General features: G+C 38.2%; 1 protein-coding gene across 1 annotated transcript in view; it reads left to right on the top strand.

Annotated features, from left to right (window-relative positions):
• Positions 1-22,099, top strand: part of KCNQ1 (potassium voltage-gated channel subfamily Q member 1) — a 373,176-nt gene that overhangs the window by 250,783 nt on the left and 100,294 nt on the right. Inside the window, exons 13-16 of the mRNA XM_064513133.1 lie at positions 2,972-3,047; positions 12,077-12,171; positions 12,863-12,909; positions 13,973-14,034. Coding sequence (XP_064369203.1) covers positions 2,972-3,047; positions 12,077-12,171; positions 12,863-12,909; positions 13,973-14,034 — 280 coding nt within the window. The remainder of the gene's footprint in view (positions 1-2,971; positions 3,048-12,076; positions 12,172-12,862; positions 12,910-13,972; positions 14,035-22,099) is intronic.

Below are 22,099 nucleotides of genomic sequence, written 5' to 3'. Positions count from 1 at the left end.
GGAGGGAGCAGGCGCCAGGCAGCGCTTTGCTCTGGGCGCAGAGCTGGTCTGCGCGGAAGTAACCCTCCAAAGGGTGCCTGCCGCTTGCTCTGCGCAGTCTGGCTCAGGCCCACTTGGAGGTATGCCGCTGCCTATTTCTAGGAGCGCTCTCCGCTGATGTAATTTCCCTCCGTGCTCTTAAAAGTATTCATGAAAATAGCGCTCTGAGGATGATGATGTAGCGTGTGGCTCTTGGGTTGTGAACATGCTGTACGTCCCCACAGATTACAGGCAGTCGTTCTGTGGCTAGAAGTTAGAGATGTCACAAGTGGTTGAACAAACAAATATTGCCAGTTAATGTTTAAGCTCTAAATTTACTAAAGCGTTTGTTACCAGTTTGCAAAAGAGATCAAACAGCTGTGAATCATAACCTTGGCTACTAATTAAATCCTTTATTCCCTTCACTCATTGCAGAAGCATTTAGTCTCTGGGAATCAAGACAGTCTCTCGTGCAGAAATAGCTTTACAGCACAAGCAGAAACAAGTTTACTGCGAGGTTTCCTATTGGAGCTCTAAATGTAAAGGAATAAAAAGAGAATATTAACTTTCCTTCCTGGCATAGAAGGTCACATTAGCACTGAACAATGATCGATTTAAAATAGCTGCATTGGAAAGTCATTTTGGTGGTATAGTATTGTTGCTTTACTGAATGGTGAATACAATTTTTATTATCCAGCTTGTAGGTGAGACTCTTTATCTAGATACAGACTGAGAGGTTTGGTGAACTGTACTAGTGACCATGTGTCCCCACGAAAAATATTTTACTTAAAAATAATGGACTGTGAAGAACACACCAGAGGAAACAAGACACAGAACAAAATACTACAAGCAGTTTTACTGCAATTGAAACTTATTTCTACTTGTCATAGGACGTTTTTGTGCATATTTATTTGCAGTATGGATAAAATATACGTGCATGAAAGTTGCACTCCTGCACCCTTGATATTAAATATCAAATTAAACAGCATTTATCCTTTTGGTTCTAACTCTGTGAAGCTGAATTTTAAAACCCAGAACACTTGCTTTCCCTCTGTTTATGTGGAAATTGCCCTAGTCCTTAGCAGCAAGATGATGCACCAAGGGATCACAAAATGAGAATACCATTACCTATCATTAGGCTAACTCAGTTCACTGGGAATCAGTCCAAAAAGGCAACTGTCCCAGCTAAAAGGAGCAAATTTCCATTCTCACAACGTGAACCATGATCCTCCAGTCAGACCTGCATGAGTAAAGACCCGGACAGAGTCTCTTTGGGAGACTTCCGCGAGATAGTAAGAAGGAAGGGGCTTCCCATACAAATCCAGTTGGAGATTTGGGGAATGGTGCATAGTTACTGAGGGGTGGTTATTTTATATAAATGTGCTAACAGTCATAGTGATCCGTAGACTTCTGCTGAAAAGCTGTATGTTATTAGTTTGAAAAGCAGTCATATTTTACAGGTATCTGGAGAAAATAATCTTTTTCTGTCATTGTTAAATTGGAACAACTTCTGTAAGGAAAAGAAACGACTTCAGAGGCAGTATCTACGAGCAGAAAATGAGAAGGGCTTGGGAGAGAGTTTGTTTTGGGGTGGTGTTTTGGCTGGGTTTGGGTATTGGTTTGGAGGGAGAAGCAACTTTCCCTCTGAAAAGAGTGAGCTCAGAAAGGGACCCCACTGGCTACACTTGCTTTGCCATTCAGGAGGCAGACATCCATCCACCATTTGCAGAAGGAAAACTTCTGTTTGCTGGGCGAAAATTGTCAGGAGGAAATGGGTGAATACTCACTAAAATTTCACGTTTTATTTAACTAAAGAGGATTGAGTGATGCTGTGCTATATCATACCAAAGACCCATCCCATAGTGAGTATGAATGCTGTCAGGTTCAATATAGACAGAAACCACCATCTAATAACACCTCAGTATGCCTATCTATCAACATTATTAATAGGAATTTATAAGGATAAATCATTTGGAATATCTGAATAAGACCAGCTCTGCTTTTACTGCTAGTTCTTCTAAGCCATCACTAGAAGTCTACTTGGGAAGCAAGTTAAAAATACTCTATGTTCATACTTTTAGAATGCAAGAAACATTGTGCAATAAGGTCAATCAAACATGTCTTTATAAGAGTAATAATTGAGTAAGTAGAATAAATCGTCAGCACAGATTATATACTTGGTTTGCTATTTTAATGTTAAGAAGAAAAATCTGTCATTTGTACAAGCTTTAAAAAAATGAAAAAATTGAAGATATCCATTGTTCTTAATTAACTGTTTAAAATATAATTTAATCTCAGAAACTGATATCTGTTATTTTAAAGCACAAAGAGAAAATTCTTACTTTTTTAATTTATTCTTTTTTTTTTTTTAGTTCATATGTATGTGTATGAAAAGAGAGATATTTGGTTAAAGACCTTCCAGATTATTTTGCCTTTATATACACTTACAGTTCAGTTTGGGGATAAACGTGTATGTAAATGTTGTATTCAAATACCGCAATATCATTCGTATTGCTTAACAGTCAACTACTCAAAAATCTTTAAATTCATCTTTTTATTATTTTTGAAAAACAAATTCATATAAGTGAAGGAACATCTTACACAAGACTTGTATATAAAACCTGGGTGTGGCAGTAATATGCAGAAATTCAACAGCTTGGTTTTTGAGAAAAAGAGTCTGGGAAAGATGGGTGGAGGTTTACTTTGACCTAGGAAAAGGCTGATATAGACACCAATTTTTACCCTAGCATAAATCAGATAAAATTCTGGATTCTCATAGCTTTTTTGAAGGTGGGAAAGGTCACAGTAATGGTGTGTTTTGTTCACAGGATGAATTGCTGCTACTTGCTTTATGCATTCATTTGTTAGTGAAGCAGTTAGTGAAGGCTGTTATTTTTATTGCCTGGATAGAGATGCTCTTTCACCACACTCATCTTCCTCATTTTTCCCACAGGCTGCGAGAACACCACCGTGCTGCAATTAAGGTGATACGAAGGATGCAGTACTTTGTGGCAAAGAAGAAGTTTCAGGTGAGTTGTGAATAGAAAGCTCCTTTTCTAAATAAACCCTTGTATTCTTCTGATTCATTGTTTCTTTTAGGAGACTAACACAATTCATTTCAGTAATGGTGAGCTACACCCACTATTCTCTCACCCCTTGAATAGGGTGGTTGTTTAGCAGCAGATTAGTCAACTGTGGATACACTGGGAACCGGGTAAACCCCTGAAATGCAGTCTGAATTAAAATGTTATTTTCTGCTAATGGACTTGACCTCTCGCCTTCTGTTATCGCTGTCTCCTTCTTGCAATGCAAACAGTCTCATATGTCTCCGTTAATTCTGAGCTGGATGTTGCTGTCATGCTGAATCAGGAGGATTAGAGATCAAAATACTACCTCAACCTTGTTTTTGTCTCTTACTTGATGTTGATGAAGTCCTGATAAGAAATGGGGATGGAAATCTGTTAGTGTGCCAGAAGGTTTCTGCTTCCTTTGCCCTTGTCCCTTCTGCATAGGCAGGAGAGCTCCATCACAGTTTGTGCGATAATCGGTTCTCTTCATTCCTGTAGCCATCACTGATACAAGTTTCCTGTATCTCGCTCTACTTGCTGTGATGTTGTGATACCATAAGCATTTAACAGTAGCTAATTAACTTTGTTGCCTGGTCTGAATAAAAATTTGTGCCTGTAAACTTTCTAAGAATGTGGTTTTTAAAATCAATGTAATTAATCTAGTAAAAAAAACCCCATGTGTCAGCAGCCTTCAGATTGATTTAAACCAGATGAATATATAAATAAGAAATAAATTAATTATTTTAAATGAATTAATAAGGGACTCTCCCTGGAGAACAGGCTTCACAACTGAAAATGCAAAGAAACAGAGTGGCTTAACTGCCCATATCTATTTTCAAACACGACCTCAGCACTAGTACTCACAATAGATTAAAGGCAGGAAAGTTTATTTCTCTACACCATGCCAAAAAAAAAAAAAAAAAAAAAAAGTAGGAGTCCTTCTTCCCTGAAGTATTTGAAGGGCGCAGAGGTTAGGAGCAAAAAGATGCTGATGATTAACAGTCTTGGAGAGCATCATTTTAATAAGATGATGCTTGCTTGCTGCTTCAAAACTTGGACTCTGACTTCATCATTGAAGTTTAGAAGAATTGCCTGAATGCCTAAATGCCTAAAAATGCCTAAAATTGGTGAGCTAATTTGTACCTAAGCTTGCCTGACGTTACAAGAATTTTCTTTCAGTTATGTATAATGTATTCAGACTGTAACCATTTAGGCTTATATCTTCCATGACGGGGGTTTTCTTGCATGGAGCGCTTTCAGAAAGTTTCTGCTAGCAAATTTCACCTGTTATTTTTATTAGACTAAAATTAAGAAAGACACAGTGTTCGGACTGCTTGAAAACAATTTTTTGCAGTCATTTTGTTGAGAACTCCTTAACACTTGATGGCTGGGAGTTGCAGCTTGGAAGGGGGTGCGGCCCACTCTGGTGATATGTCCATTTCTGTTCTGTGAAAAACAGCCCAAATGTGGCCAGTTACATTAAACTTTAATTTACTCTCATTCTAAAACCTGACTGTGATCCTTTGGTCTGCAGTAATTACTGAATCATTGCTCTCATAAATTTAGATCATAAAATATTTGCCGTGGTATTAACTAAATTACTTAGAAACAAGAATTCTGCACGTTATATATCTACCTCCCAAGTGGGATTTGTCAAAAACAGATTTGGAAAATGCCTGAACGCTCTGTGCAACGTTATCCACCTGGCAAATAAACGAAACTCCCCTGCGGCAGATGACTTGATAGAAGCTGAAAAAGCATTTGACTGAATAGAATGGGACTATTCAGTTCATGCTTAAAACTTGTTTGTACTCAGTATCCCCTTTGCTAATCTGGCTTCTCAGTTGTACTCTACACTTTCTCATCTGCAAAAGACCTGTTCCTGGCCATGTACAAAATCCCTCAACAAGGTTGTCTCTTACCCTTTTTAGCAGTTTTTATTCTTCCTGAGCTATTAATATTAGCTGTTAACAGTGAACTAAAAATTTAAATTAAGCTGAAGTAAAGTACACTTGAAGTCACTACTGCATACAAATACGCAGCTGTTCCTGTCAGAAGCAAAATCTTCCAAAGAGAATTTATAGGGAGATACCCGATACCTCTGCATAATCTCTGAATACAAGGTTATAACTGAGTTTAAAAATTCTGAGAGCACTAAAGGTACATTTTCAAAAGCACCTGAGTAACTTAATGCACAAAGTCACCTTGAAATTCTAGCCATAAGGTGCTTTTGAAAATCTCTCCCGTAATTAGGAGATAACCACTATCACTATTCTTCCCTCACATGGATGTTGTAAATCTACTTTGTTCTATTGTATGCACATAAAATAGTCATAAGAAATTAAAATGTTTAAACATGTGCCAAGTAATGACTACACAGTTCCTATTAACCAGTGCAACATGGTATCTAGAAGTAAAGCAAAGCAGAATATGCACTCTTAAAGGCTAATATTTAAGGGTTTAAGCGATCTATATAGAAGCTGCTCTCTGGCAGATACTTATGCACATGGATACAACTGTGATTCTAAATTCTGTGGCGGATACTTCTAAGCTTTTTGCGTTTATGTGAAAAGTGTCTTCCTAACAGAAAAATGAGATTTTTTTTCCATGAATATTGAAAAACCAAGTAATATCAACTGAAGCCCATTGGACTATTTCTGCTTAAAATTAGCTGGAACATAAATAGTTGCAAGGTCAGCAGTCAAAAGGAGTATTTTTTAGAGATGCCTCCAGAGCTTCTGGAAGGGGAAGCATAGGAAGGGGAAGAGGAGGAAAATTTTCCAAAATAGGTCCCAGTTCAGCATAGTTCTTATAGTATACCAGCTGTTTGCAAGATACGCCTGTATGACTAATTTTGCATAAATACCTTTTTTCTTTTTTTGAGAGATCAATCAATAACAAATGGTGATGGTACCACAAGGACAAATGTCAGCTAGAAAGCACAGACTTCCTATTTGAAAATAAAAGAAATTTTGAAAGAGAAACCAAACGGGCATACAAGGAAATTTCAGAGAACATGAAAAATAATATTTTGTGAAGCATCACACATGTCCATCATTTCCCCCTCAAAAGAAGCAGAGAAAGGTATGCTCCGTTTCGAAGTCCAGGGTTGAATATAGTCCATATGATGATGTCCATATAAGAACCCAGCATAACATTATAAAGAATGGATAACATTTTTATGGATGTGTTTATGCTCTTGTAAAGGGGCTATAACACTCCAGCAAAGTCTATATGGTTGTTTTAAACTATATAGGAAAGGGTATTCTTCTTCTACTAGTAGTCAGCGCAAGCCCTGTGTGTCAGTGAGGCATCCTTTCCTTTCAGTACTGGGATGTTGAAGTACACTAGGGTGTCCCTGCTAAGGAACGGTTCCATAGATCATAGAGAAAACAGTACTTAGAAAATAATGGCTTTCTGGGCTTTGTCCACCCCTCTTACATAAGAATGAATTTCACATATTGGTTATATGTCAGATGTCTTCGGCACACTCTAATTCACTTACCTTATAACTGAATTTCAGAAAGCATATTACCATACTGGGTTATTTCCATTAGGTGAATTCATGGGTGAATAATTTTTGTCTTCCAGTTAAGAAAGTTTCTAAGTTTCTTAAGACTGATGCATATGGATACAAATGTGGTATCTATCACAGATCGAGGGATTTGATCTGATTTCCCATTGTCATTTTGGAAGATTCTGAAAGATTTTTTTCTTTCCATGTACATTCTTCTCTTCCTGTTGAATTAATCAGTTTTCTGAAATATTTTTTTTATTTTGTGTGGCATTCTTCACCACAACAAATGTTCTATACATAACATAAACTAAAAATACAGCTTGTAGTTCCACTGATAACATGAGTAACTGTTGCCTGGTCTGTAACAGTGTCACTGGAAACTCATGCATTTACAGCCTTATAATTCATCATCTTATGTAATTATTTGTCATGGGTATGAATCATGAATTCAGTGTGTAATCTTCTAGAATCTCAGCACTGACCTCTAGCAAACAACGTAGTTGAAAGTGTCCTGTGTTTCAAAGGTTATTATACCCATTTTATTTGTCTGTTGTTTGGTTACATTTCCCAGAAATTCCACTTGCATTGATTCCTGTCTCCCTTTCCCCGATCTGACTCTTGGAGAAATTGTCTGTGCACGCAGCTACTAGGGAACAATATGCAGCTGTGCACATACTTAACATTTGTCGTTGGCTTTTGTGCCTTTTGCAAACTGTCTTTTTGTGTATGATGGGGGAAATTTTAACTCATTTAAGGTGATTTTTTGCTATGACTATTGGTTAATTAGCAGAGGGGTGAACAAAGTTAGGGAAAGCCGTGGTGCTGGTTTCCACATTTGTTTCTTGAATAGTCATCCTTTGCCTATTGCAGTTTTTTTCTCTTTACAAAACAAAGCTTTTTGTTGTCAACATCAGCATCATGAGTATTTTCTCTTGAAGGATCAGCTCTCAAGATGAAGTTATTACAGAATAAGCAGTACTATTAAATACCCCTTCCTACTTGGAAATTAAACTTCATTCATAATGTCTACATATTCCAGGCTTTCAGCTTTGCTGTGCTTTAAAGAGAGAGGCAGCCTGGTAAAAGAAAAACAGGCAGTAACTTACCTCCTCCTCCTATTATCAGACACCTGCAGCAGAGTATGAGGAATGCAGGATGAAGCACAATATACTTATTCTTACTAACCTGCTCTTCTGAACCTGGAATTTTCAAGCTGGTCTCATCAGATTTGTCTCTTTTTAATCGTACAATCATAATCCAAAAATTCGTGTTTGTGATAGCACCATGTTTATAGTACTAGACCATGGACAAGACTTACAGGCTTATGCCATCACTGAATCATGCTGCCTTCTCTGTGAATGTTAGTTATAACTTCAATGTGCATATGACAGTGTATGTAAGCAGTTAGGTTTCTTCTTTCTTCTTCTGTGTGCTCTCTGGTCAGATTGAAATTCTTCTTCCGTTTCACTCTGCCATTAGAGAGTATCTCAGAATCACTCAAGGTTAGCTGTTGGCTTTTGGGAATCTGGCAGACTGAAAGAAAATTTGCAAAATGAAGTGATACTTCACTGAAAAAGTAAATATATGGAGAGAGAGTTTTAAAAATGAAGTGATGTACGCTGGTAATTTGTTAAGCACGTACAATAAGAAAGAAAAATGACAGGAGATTAATGAAACTATTATTTAGATGCAGAACGTGGATATGTAGAAGATCAACAGATTTTGAAACAGCTGAAAGGTGAAATTGCTTCACCTTCTATTTCACCTGAACTGTAGGCCAGCATAGACCTTTATACTCTAAGGTCAGGCTGAATTAATGCATGGCCTTTCCATTGTTCCTTGGCAGAGAGGTAAATTGCACCCTAAGAGAAAGAGAAGAGAAAACCTGTTTAGAACTATTGTGTAAAGAAACTTGCACACCAAAGACACTGAGTAATCTGGGAACCAACCTGTGTCCAGAAAAGGTCATTTAAATGCTTCATCTTTGTAAGCATGCTCTTGCTTTTGAAAGGCTATTGTGATAGTAATAAAGGTGACTGTAAGACCCAAGTACAGAATGTTTTCCTTTGATTACTGAGGAAGCTGAATAATACAAGCTTTTGAAAATCAGGGTAGGCAGTAATTAAAGTAATGATCCCTAAAAGAGGGGAGCTACCTCCTAGGGAGAGGCAGTGCATTGCATGGAGGTGCTACCGCCTGATTTCTATATCTACCGCCTGATTTCTATATTGTGTCCAGCTTTCGATTGATTTAAGAAAGAAAGAGTTAGTGGAATGGAAGTGAGGAATACCTTCAACATGTGAAATAAGGATAAGCAATACAGAAACATCTCCTGTTTTTGAAATACGCTTGATAAAACATTTCTGAGATCTCAGATAGGATACAAATTCTGGTATGTTAGAATTTACAGTTGTAAAGTCTTTTCCCCCTTGTCAAAAGATGCAAGAAAGGAAAAGTTACAGCTCGGTGTTTCCTTACAGTAATGATTAGCGTGTGGTATGACAGATAGTTATGGAAAGCAGGGACCTCCAGGTGTGCTGCTGTCACAAGGCAGCAGCATAACTCATTTCTGGGGAGGAGATGTGGGATCAGTGCATGCCCTGGAACCCTAGGGGGACTGGATGAAGTGACGAGCACCAGCAGGATCCAGTGCGCAGGAGATGTGTCAGGCCAACAGAAAAACTAGCATTGCAGTTGTTGACTATCTCAGTTATGGGGAAGAGCAATCTGTCGGAAACCCAGAGAGGAGGCCCTTGTCCAGCTCTGTCGAGCTATGAATGCTCATGGAGCCGCAACTGGTTTTGTTCTCTCAGAATGAGAATTGGCTTACAGAAGTGCGAAACCAGGTGATGAGTATGGCTTTCTGAAAGTGTGATGATTTTTGGAAGAAATGCTTTAAATGCACTTACTATCAGCATTTCTCCAACATCTCTCAGAGTATTAATACTTTACAGATTGCCATGACCAAATTTATTTACTTGCTTTATTAGCTTCTGATTGTACTGGAGATTGCAAGATCCACATGGGTTTATCTTCAGTAATGGGTTTAATCCAAACTCTGAAAGTAGATGCAGTTTAAATTTGTACTTGTTCAAAGGTCTGACTATGCCAATGTTGCCAGATTCCAGGGATATCACATTGATTTAATTCTCACTTTTGTGTAAGCACCAAAGGGCTGTGTGTAGTTGAATAGCAAATATTACCTGGCAAACAAGCTTGAAAATGAAATTTGTCTAACTTGTTATATGGGAGAACTAATGTTTTGAATAAATCCAAGTCAAATGAACCTACCTAACAAGACAATGTTGTTGCCTGCCTGTTCAGACTAAAAACACTCACTCTGCTGAATTATTGAAACTGGAATCAGCTGGCTTTTGAAATGAGTACAGCCAAATGGCAGCTGTGTAAAACTGAACAGGGGTTCAGAAACTTAGAATAAATCCTGGAAACAAGAATCTGTGGAAAGATGGTAGCCAGAGCGCCCAAAAAAGTAATGAAGAAATGAATGTACCCCTCTGGCATCACCTCTTCTGTACATATTCTATGACCTACCTATGTAATAAATCAGAGCATTGTATGAATTTGTTCTCAACTTTTGCTCTTCTTACCTGCCCTCTAATCCTTTCCCCTGGCCTTCATGCTGGCGTTCCGTGGCCCCGCAGCAATTGTTAGCACCTATTGTTTAAAAAACATTAATCTGAAAGAGCAATTTTCCCTCCTCCCCTTCGTGCAAAATGTGCGATTTAAGCCATCTCCCAAAATATTTTACTTTCTCAAATCCCAATATAGAAAGAATTTGGTGGCTCAGCCATTGCAGCTTCACTCTGGAAGACACTGCATTAGAACTTGGCAGTTCCCAAGCTCACAGGCTTTACAGATAAAGGAATTTTTATATTTATATAAATTTATTAATTTAAATTTATATGTGTTTTTTTGTTTTTTTGGTTTTTTTTTTTTAGTTTTAGAAAGTGCTGAATATATATGAGTTTACATTTTTCTCTCTCCAAATGAAGTAATTCTGAGCTCATGGAATGAGATTTTCAAAGGCATTTAGGTGCCTAAAGTTACAGATAGGCAGCCAATCTATTAAGGCATTTTTGAAAATCTTATTAGCTGCACTTTTGGAAAGTGTGCCCAGCTGTTTGGCCTACTTACAGCCCAACTGTATACTCTGGCACCTAAATCCTTTTCAAAATCTGGCCTAGAGTGTTTATGTCTCTTGGTGTTACATGTTGTTAAGTTTTCTGCATTTTGTGACCTTTTTTTAATCCTTGTAATGTATTTCAGCACGTTTTGGAAATATTCTTGAATATAGTTGGTTTTGTCCATGGCACTCATAATACATGATCAGGTGAATTATACAGATGTCTGCTGTAATTGCAACCTAGCTAAGAGGAATTGAGGACTACCCTTTCTGAAGTACTCAGTAGCCTCATGTTTAGGGCACTCTGCTAAAGTGTGAGAGAAAAGCTGAGTATGACTCAAACCTGAGTCTCCCAAATCACATCTGAACCTCCAGAAATGATACAACCAGAGGGCTGTTTCCTCCTCCTTTCCATGCCTTGTTGTGCCAACCAACTCTAGGTATGTGTACAACAACAATAATAATAGGCACATATGCCTCATAGATAATGTAGTTAAATGTAGGAAAATTGCATTCATGACCCATTAAAGATGCCTGCAAAGTAGGCTCTGTAATGCAAAATGTAGATGTTGGATGAACAAAACAGTATTCTGTACAACTTGCCACGAGATGTTCACTCTGAAACCTTCAGGGTAAAATGCTGTTATTTCTAGCTAAACTTTATCAGTTATAAAATACTTCTTTTCTAAGGAGAGAGACTTTTATTTTGATCGAAGAGTTTGCAAGTATTTCATTTATGAAATGTAAATTAAAGTCACAGGACTTTCTCCCTGGTTGTTTCTTATACCAGTATTCTCCCAGAATTTCCCAGTAGATTTGAAAGTGGAGCCAGTCTTTCTGGTAAAGGAAATCAATCATGCACCTTCAGTCAGGACACTCGTTTAAGCTTCTCATATTAAGAGCTGATCTGAAAACTCCAGCCTTCTTGTTGCTGACTCAGAATAAAGGCTTGTGCGTGCAAAATACAGCTCTTTCCTGGCCAGTGGCCCATGAGTACGAAACTTATTTCCAGAAGAAACTAGAATGACCACAGACTTCTGAGAAAAGTGCCAGATATACTTTTTTTGGCCTCAAATTCTGTTCATAATCTCTTGAAAAGCATGCGGTAGACCTGTGGTAACAAAAAGGGCGAATCAAATCAGGACCATCATAATTATTCCTCACTAAATGTACAATCATGGCAACAATCAAAATATTTCAGATGTTTATATTGTGTTGAACAGATTAAAAAGAAATTACCCTTTACTCTTGGAAAAAAAACCTATATTAATATAGCCTATTGGTATATTCTTGTGGCTTACTGGCATGTTTTGGGGTTTTGTTTTACAGCAAGCTAGAAAGCCTTATGATGTCCGAGATGTTATTGAACAGTATTCTCAGGGTCATCTCAACCTGATGGTGCGAATCAAGGAGTTACAGAGGAGGTATGACAATAAAGTTGAATGTCCATATCTGTAAGCATCAGCAGACGGAAGTTCATAAAAAGACAGCAATTAAGGCTGGGGGTCAAAAACTGACAGGGTTACAAGTGGTATGTTGGTAGCAGTGTGCAAAGTTACTGAATTTAAATATGGAATTGAAGAAAAGGTTTCTTTTTAGGGGAGAAGGGAAAGGAAGAGGTCTTAAACTTTTGATGATCAAGACCTACCGTTTTCATTATACTTACCTGTATTGCCAAACCGCTAGTTTGACCATAATCTCTTCATGGGAGGTGCTGTACACAGAGGGTGAAATACCATTGCCTGCTCTGGTAGCATTACGCTGCATGCGTAAACTGAGGGAGAGCAGGTGGATGAGACAAGTCAGCAGGGGCAGAACAAGGAAGGGAGGAAGCAATGCTGTTCGTGTGGAAATGCAGTGGTCACTGTAGACCTTCTACAGTCGGTAAAGAACCTAAAGACCAATATAAGTCTGATGCTTTTTTGTTACTATTTTTTTATTTCCTGCCATTCTTAGTCCAAAGTCACTGTTTCACTTAGACTGCTAAGCAGAGCTACTTGAACTTCATTTGTTTGTGAAGCGACCTCCCCCTTCCAGCTAGAGAAAGTGTAGGTGCTATTTCAGGCTGATAAAAACTAACAATGATTCTTTTTTTCTTTCTCTGTTTATTTTCAGGTTGGATCAGTCTATAGGGAAGCCATCTCTTTTTATCTCTGTCTCAGGTAAATTAATATAAGCCCTACTGCTGTAACTCTACAGCAAATACAAAATAGTAAGGTGAGGGGAATACCACTGAAATTGTGATGGAGACCAGCATGAATACCTGCTAAACAGACTACCCCTTCTTCTTCCTTGCACAGTCATGTAATAAAGTGGACTTTTCCATGGCAGCCTCCATAGTGTTGGAACTAATATTCTTTACATCTATGTCTGCTTTAATAATCATTCTAGATTCAGTATGACTTGAAGCACGGATCTCAAAATTGAATATAAGGGATGTGTCTAAAGTTAATCTGATTAAGATATAATTAGTGAAAAATACTTGTAAAAAAACTTCTTATTTTGTCACCAAATTTTAAACATTGCTAACCTGTTGTGGTCTGAAGTTTAGGCATCTACGCTAATATTTAGCCACCAACACCTTTAAAATAGGGCCACTTGTATTTACATATTTTAAGTACCTACTTTCAGTTTTCAAAATATTGGCTCTAATCTCTGTGAGGCTCAATATTTTTTCAGTAAAATGTCATGTTATGGTTGCAGAGTTCCTATGAAATCAGTCATGTTCATACAGAGCAGTGATATCTTTGCAAAGAAACTGTAAAAGGGGCACAAAGTACTCAGTTTGATTTGAGACAAGACTGGCTATTCAAAACTCTGTTAATGTCATTTCAGACTTCAGTTTCTATATAATTTATAGGAAAAAAAGATAAAATATTATACAAGCACATTGTTCAGGCTGGCTGTAGAGCCTTTTGCACAGCGCCAGATTGTTTTTAAACTGTAATTAAAACATTAACTAAACTGGGAACAGTTTTGTTCTCCCAGGTTAAAGCATAAAATTAAGGTTGAAAGTGCCTTAAACCTAAGTGCTATTAAAAGCCATGGCTTGGGCTAATGCTATAAAAAGAAACAAAAAGCTGCTTTTAAGAAATAAAACTACCAGCCTGGCAAAGGTGTTCAGTTACACTGCGTTGGTGGGCTTGTTAAACACACCCTGTTGTGGCTTACTGCTATTTTGTTATAACACCATATATTAATTTGCAAATGCTTCTTGTTCCACAGAAAAAAGCAAAGACCGAGGGAATAACACGATTGGTGCCAGGTTGAACAGAGTGGAAGACAAGGTAGGCTTCAGTTAGGCTGGCCATGAATGAGGACCTGGTATGTTACTGAACAGTGCTCGTTTCATAGGATGTGGGGAAAAATACAGCTTAAAATAGAGTTGGACGCCTGCTTCTTCCAGGTGATGGAGCATAATTTTTGTTGTGGATTGCATTTTTTGGTTCTTCGTTGTCATTTTAACAGAATATGAAAAAACAGGCTTTAATTGATTTCAGTCTCTTTTGGTACTCACTTGGGTTTTGATTTTTAATTGTGTATATTACACGTCTCAATGCTCTACTTCCTTCTTCCACAATAGATAAAGGACTCTATTCCTTTAATACTTTAGTGTATTACAGTCCCAGGATTTCCCTTTGATCATTGTTCTGTTGTTTATATAACTCCACCTACAATTCCTTAGAGAGAACGAGAGCAAATCTTGCTCTGTCCTGGTTTTCATTCTTTATGACAAATGGAGTTTTTTCTTTCAAGTGACATGAAGCCAGAAAAAATCAAACTTTTTCTATAATTGCAAATTAACAGTTAAGTGCTTTGTAACCCTTTATTTCAATGCTAGCTGTGCTTGAAAAATGAGATGACACGCAGAGGCTATGTCATTATTAAAAAATACAATTTTGCTAACATTGGTGTTAAGGAGGGAGGGAGAGTCAAGAGACCTGGGTTTGAATCATTTATGATCTCTTGTGGTGATTTGATGGTGGAAGTTGGGGAGGTTTAAAGAATTTCTTTACTCTTACAGTTGTTTTCACTCATGCGTCCAGTCTGTTAATTTGGTAGTGAACAGTCCAAGTTCTTGAAGTATCTTGAGAAAAGTATCTTTCATAGTGTTTTTTCCACAAGTGGAAGCCTTGTATGTGGTAGCCTTGCTCAAGGATTTGTTCTGAAGAAATATCCAACCCCGTTCTGCAAACCAAGAGGCATGGGCAAGACATCCAAATGGATGCAAACGGCGCACCCTAATCTCGATTGATTCATCTGTGAAATATCTGTTCCTTACACATTTCTCCTTAATACGTAAGATAAACTTGAAAGATAGTGCTCAGAACTATGCTTCTATCTATTGGCAATAGATGACACTTTAAAGGGAGCAGGTGCCTTTCAGTCTGTGTAGGGTGACACATACGAGGAGTCGAGCAGAATATAGAAGTCTAGTGCATTTTGCCCAGAGAAGCACCACTGTGCAGTGCTCACTGAGATCTGTGGTTGGTAAGTGTTCTTGCAAAAGGAAGCTCTTTCTAGAAAGTTTGGTTTATGTTTTTTAATTTTATATCCTTAATGTCAATTGAAAGTGTGGAACATGACAAAATGTCTGGTGAGTGCTGACAAAGAACAATGACTTTTCTTTTTGGACAAATAAATCTCAAATGACAGCTAAAATAGATTCTCAGTGCTGTTTGTGAAATCTCCAATGAACCTGAAAAGGCTTTGGTAGTGTTCTGGCTCGGAGATGATCTACTTCTGGTTATTAATTACTCTTGTTACATCCTTACAAATAAGTACACCATGAATTTATAGTGACTGTTGTTTTATGTCTTGTAATGGGACTGTAAAACACTCCCTGTTTCTTTTTAGTGTAGCTGGGTTAAATTTTAGCCTTGTTTTAAGTAACAGGCCCTTCTTTCTTTGTAGTTGCATGAGGTCATCTGTGGTTTCAGAGTTGTATGTTATCTGACCTATACAGCTAGTCCTATCTGCAGGAATTTTATCTGAAAGTAGCTGAAAGGCTAAAAATAGAGAATTTCAGTTGGACTGGGCAAACAGTGGTATTCATGACAACACACTGACAATGGTGAAATCACGTTTTTGCTGCAGATGATGGCCAGAGTTAGGTTTCTGTATTCTCGAGCTCTGAGATTGGCCGCCTTTTTTCTCTGAAGTATATGCTACATGGAGTGCTTTCAACACAATTAAATCCTTGCTGAGCTGAATACTGTATTAAGGATACGGAGATCATTTTAAACACTTAGCTACACTCCTTTAGTTTTGAATTAATCCTGGACTTCTGAAGCAAAGGTACTAAGTGGTGCAGGCTGATGTTACCTGGTGTCTAACCACCTCTTGTGCATTTGAAAAATCTCCATTAAGTCATTTTAAAATGGGTTATAGCCTTCCAAAATTATTTGCATACTCATGCTGCAGCAAGGAGGAAATTGTGTGTTCCTTCCTGTGCTGCATGAATATGCTAAATTTTTCTAGTAGGTCTTTGTCAGTGGTCATTAGCACGTGCGTGGCAGCAGGAGGTTGGTTGGGTACAGCTGTCAGAAAGTCTGGGTTAAACCTTTCTAGGTCTCCGGATGGCTCCGCAGCCACGGGCCGCTCTCCAGGCGGCAGCGGGACCGGACGCCCCCCCAGCAGAGCTGGGTCATGCCTCGCTCTTTTTTCTGGGCCTTGCTAGGAGTGAGAGGCGGTAGATGAGCCCTCTCTCATTGCTGAGCACACATGCAGATTGTGTCTGCTGGAAAGTTTTCCTGTGTTGTTTTGCTGTTCAGTCTTGAAACGCTTTGGGTCAGCAGAAAGTCAGAGAAGAAAACCTGAACCTTCATTTTTGAAACTTCTTGGTGCTTCTGCTTATGGGTATGTCTGCTGTCGGCACAGGATCCGTTACTTGCACATCACAAAGCAGATCTGACTTCACTTTAAGCCGTGGCAGGATTCCAGCGGGCTTCTGTGGAGCTGGACTTTCACTCCCGAAGCGTTTACAAATGAAGCTACTTCCGTCTTGAGTATACGATCATATTTCTGGGACACCACATCACTCTTGCAAAGCTTTTGTATTGTAATAGAGGCATATGTATTGTTGGCAGGACGCAGGAGGGAAATTTATTAAACAAAATGTTTAGAGTCAAATACCATTGCACCGATAGGAATTACGGTGCTTTATGGCACAATTCTGAATTTCTCAGCACTGAAATCAGCAAAAAAAAAATTTTTTTCTTCTTTTTAACTTAGGAACATGTTTATTTGAGGGAGGGCATCTTGCAGCTGAAAAGCACTTCCATTTGTACAGGAAAAATTCCTTCTTTTCCCTCCCTGAAGCAGGAACGAAGTTGTACCACTAGCGAAATACTCTTTAATTCGGTTTTTGGGAGGAAAACCAGAATCCTGTTGTGATGTATCTATATATGGCACTATCCATTCATCTTGTGCATGGAGAGAAACATTGGTCTTGTAACATATATAGTTTGTGATAATGTAATTAAAGATTGTTTCATAACACACAGATGCCAGGGGGATGAATTAAGGTTGCAAGGAGCAAAAAAATCCTTCCTGTACAACTTTTTCATTTTAGCAGGCAATTGAAAAGATGGTTTTATAAGTGTAACTAGAAACTGCACAACCTGATATGCCTTAATAAAAAGAATCACAATCCTATAGGTAATCACAATAGATTTTGACCTCGCCATTGTTCTCCGTTGCTCATAAAGCTGACAGTACCAAATGTTACATCCCTTTGAAGGAGGGTATTGCCATGGCTGGCAATTGCATACTCATCCTGCCCACGCCCCGATCTGTCTGGCCGCTCGCCAGCCCTGGTCCAGAAGGCACGTAACTGCATTAGTGTGGTGCCCAGGCTGAGCTCACAAAGCCTGTGAAGTAGCAATTGCCCAAGTTAGTGCACGTAGATAAGCCGAGCTGGTCCCTCGGAGAATGCGGTTGAGCAGGATTACAGCAACAAATCAATTTATTTGCGGTGACCAGCCTTTTTTCTTTTTATCCTGAAACATCTGTGGATGACTGTTCAAGTTACCCTCAAGAAACCTGGCCACTGCTGGCTTGCTACCAAAATGAAAATCAAAAGCAGTTTCCCAAATATGCACAGCTGTGTGTGTGCGCCCCACTGTTAATCCATACACAGAGAGCACTGCATGCCAGTGGTTTGATACAGGGTGTGCTCGGGAGCTTGGTCCAGGAACGAGTCCACATTGCGCTCAAGGACTTGTTTGGTACATCTCCTCTTTTCTTTTCAATACTTTAATTTTTGCTTTGGCTATAATGATAACCTTTTAGGCTAAATTAAGCTGTTCTTATTCAGCCATTTGCTGATCGTTAATTTAGGCATAACAGGCCCAGCTTGTACTTTTCTGGTCATCACGCAGGCTTGTTGCTTGGCTTCCCTTCAGTAATTCAGTCTTTAAAATGGGCATTGTAGCAAATCACCTGGAATACACAGGGAGGGCAAAAATGGGCAGTCCCTGGACTCTGTGCGTACGTATCAGACTCCTGCAGGTGTCAGCAGGAGTCCTGCCTGTGTCATCCCACAGCACAGTATGCAGATTTGGAAAAAAATTAAAACAAATTTTTGTTTTTGTGCAGTAGAAATCATGCTGTATTCTCCATTAAGTCATTTTAAAATAGGACATACCCTTCCACAACTGTTTGGACACTTTTAAAAATTTGCCTTTTAAGAACAGTTATAGCAATCCAAAGCAATTTTCTGGCTGCCCCCTCTGTGTACGGAGAACTATGCTTGTACCTGACAGTAATTAAGTAAAGTATAAATATTAGTATTAGCAAGGTCACCACTAACATCTTATAATAGTCTTTTCCAATAATTTGGAACATTAGGAGTAATATTATCTACTGCTATATATGAAGTTGTAGAGTTTTAAGTGGAAATTTCTGTGTTTATACAGAAATTGCGTAGTAGTGAGACATATGACACCCTTTAATGTGAGCCTAACAATTCTCCAAAACAATATTCATTCCAAGTTTATGCACACTTTGCACGCTCACATTTGAAAATATGATCTCTTGTATTCTGACTAATACTAAAGAACAAAATGCAGAAACTAAAGCATGCTGTGCAGCACTAACAGGGAATTGTTCCACTTTTTTATACTTAATTTATAAGCAGTTTGGACCACTTTCTAAATCAATTTTAAGAAATCGTGTAGAAACATCTACCCTAAAATAGATCCTACTGTGTTTCTTGAGTTACCTACTAGCAATCAGAGTTGCTCTTGAAAAGCAAAGTCTGAAGGGAGCTCTCCTTTTGGGCAAGTACGCAGTTGTTCTTTTAACTTCTGGTTACGATAATTTGGTTTTCTGTCTTCCACCTACAATGTCTTTGCTTGTTAAATGTATAGATCCCACGTTCAGTAAACTGTAAGTATATGATAAATGTGATATATTTTTCACTGTGATTTCTGCATATGAAACTTTAAAGGGGAAAAAAGCTCAAAGGGTTTATCTGTGGTGGCTTTCAAAAAAGATGGAGACATGTTTTGCAACATTTATATAAGTGGTATGAGATTTTCTTCTGGCTAAATCATTTTCTGTAGTAGTTTCACCAAAATATCAACACTGTCCATACTTGTATTAGAAGCCAGTTTGCCTGGAACCCTGTTAAATACAGTCTGGCTGAACAGAGTGGTCAGTGGTATGTCTAGGTCCAGTTAGTGATTTTTACTGTTCTTGCTCTTTCTTGCTATTGCTATTTGGTTTTGATCAACTAATAGTTCCCCATTGCAAAAGGTTTTATATCTAATTTTACTGCTGCTGATTTGCTGGAAAATATACAAACTTCTCACGTTATATATTGTAGAGGAATTTCATTTGAAATCTATGTGATCTGCAGGTATTTGGTGGTATAGGTTATGAACAAGTATTCAGCATGTGCATTTCCATACAAATGAAAATGAGGGCCTTATTCACTATTTAAATGAATAGTAAAATTGAAGGGTTAACTGCTTATTACTATTGCAGTACTAAGGGTATGGCCCGCAATCTTCGTTGAACCTGAGCTCTCATTATGGTTTGCATGCATAAACTTGAGAGGTTAAAATTTAATGTGGTTGTTTCCCTCGCTTGTTGTCCTACCCTTCTTTGTGATGCCATTATATCCTAATCTGTAGCAGCAAGATTTTGTCCTAGCAGCCTTTACTTCTTAAAGGCAGGTGAAATGCCAGCTCGCAAGCACTTTGTGGGCTGATGCATGTAAATGGGTATTTTTGTAGCTTAAGGATGTTCCATTCTTCATTAGTGGGAATAGGTAGAAGTTTAAACACTGAAATGCAATTAACTGTTAACATCCGTCCCCGACCTCTCGTCCTCTGTCTACTCATGCATTCTTCTGAAGAATACAGCTTTTTCCTCACCTTGAGAACAGAACAACAACAAACTCATGTGACTTTTCCAAACTATTTATTTATTTATTGGCACGAATTCTATTTTGATATCTTGCTTAGGACATTTATCCTAAGGAGCATTAGGAGGTTTATCCATTTGGTCAGTTTGCTCTATTCAGTTTCTGCTATCCTTGCATATAATTCCTGTGTTATTAAATCTGATGTTTTATTGTATCACAAGTTAAATTGTAATCATGCCGTTTCTCATAAAAAAAACTCCCAGTACATCCAATGCAGAAAGATTTAGGACCTGCTCCAGAGCCCGTTAAAGTTGATGAGAATCTTTCCTTTGACTTAGTAGGCTTTGAAGCCAGCCTTTTAATCAAAACATAATGTAGTCGCGAGGATCCAACATTCCAGCCTTGCTTGATCAGAGTAGGCAGAAGCACTAAGCTTTATCACAGCTGTATGCTTTCGAGAGGGTTTTTTCTTTTGGCTAATGTGATACAAGTTTGCTTAGTAACATGGATTTGTTGCTTGTATCACCGCCTTTCTGTCATTGTAAGTGGAGGTATGAGTCTGTACATACTGGATGCTGCGTCTCTGGCTATAATGTCAGTATATGAAAAGGCTGCAGTGTGTATTAAGTAGCCAGAGAGAGGAAGGAGTTTTAGAAGAAATGAATGCTACTCATATTAGTGGTCTTTGAGTCATTCTTCCTCCTAATTTAGATCAGCCAAGCAGCTCTTGACATATCTGTATGCAAACTGTGTAAGACTATTGATACTGTAGCTTAGTTCCTCTACTTTGCTGTGTATTTCACACTGGCTTGCTTATGTTCCTGTGTGGTTGTGATCCCTGGCCTCAGAGTCTGCAGCACAGAGCACAGTCCAAGCCTAGTGGAAACGGCAGGGGAAGGGGTTCTGTGCGGCCGTATTCTTCAGGTTGCGATATTAGTTGATAACTGGGTTCTGATTCTTCCTATTCTCACATATACTTTGCAAATGGTCATAATTTTTTAAAGTGTTGTTCCTTCGGAAAAATTCACAATCCTAAGAGCAGATAATTTTTCATTTTAATTAGAAAAGTGTTATTTCACCTACTTCTTTCTGGGTTTACAAATACTAGTTTTCATGTTGACCACTTTTTTTTACCTAAAAAGGAGTTTTTAGTGTGTGGCTGAGCTCCCCATTTTCTTTTAAATTTCTGCCTTATTTAACATATGATCACCCCTTAATAATCTTTTTCTTTTTTTCTTCTATTCTTTATGGCATTCTGTAGTCTATGGAAACAGTTTCTGTGCTTCCTGGTGCAGCATAAGAATTAATACATGCTGAAAAGGCAAGCTTCCAAAGAGGACTTGACTGATAATAGCATTCTTTCACATTGGTATGCAATGGAGAGAGAAATTTTGGCTTTATTTTTAATTGAGCAATGATGCTGAAAGTTTGTTAAAAGACTGACAACCATCTTCTGACTTTCTGGTCAGCAATGGAAACCATGGTTAGAACCTTCAGTGATCCATAAATTGGAAAAGACGGCTTTGGGAATTTTAAAAGATACACGAAATCAATAAAAATCCAAAAAAACCAACCATGAAGTAGTTACTAATCTTGCATATAGTACTTGCAACAATGCACAAGTAATAGTCTGAGGGATGGGGAGGAATATTAAGAGGGGCATATGGAAGATTAAGTATCCCTATTAATTTAATCCTTAGTCTTTTTCCAGATGCTGTAGTACAAGCATACGGAAGCAATTTGATGCTGGACTCTGTGATGGAGAATACCTATTTTCTATAAATTGGACTAAAACTAGGCACATCCTTCATCAATCTAGATTATTAAGCAGTCTTAAAATTTTAATAGCATTTCTGACTACCAAGATGATAATATTACAGTGGGCAAACAAAATGCAGAATTCCATTTCCAGTGTCTGGTGTCACTCATTTCCACAGCTGCAGTGAAATAAGTCATCAGATATAAAAGTTAAAAATGAA

The sequence above is a fragment of the Dromaius novaehollandiae genome, chromosome 5 (genome assembly GCF_036370855.1).
Source record: "Dromaius novaehollandiae isolate bDroNov1 chromosome 5, bDroNov1.hap1, whole genome shotgun sequence".
Taxonomy (NCBI): Eukaryota; Metazoa; Chordata; class Aves; order Casuariiformes; family Dromaiidae; genus Dromaius; species Dromaius novaehollandiae.
Note: the sequence above shows the minus strand (reverse complement) of the source record. Positions and strands in the feature narration are given on the sequence as shown.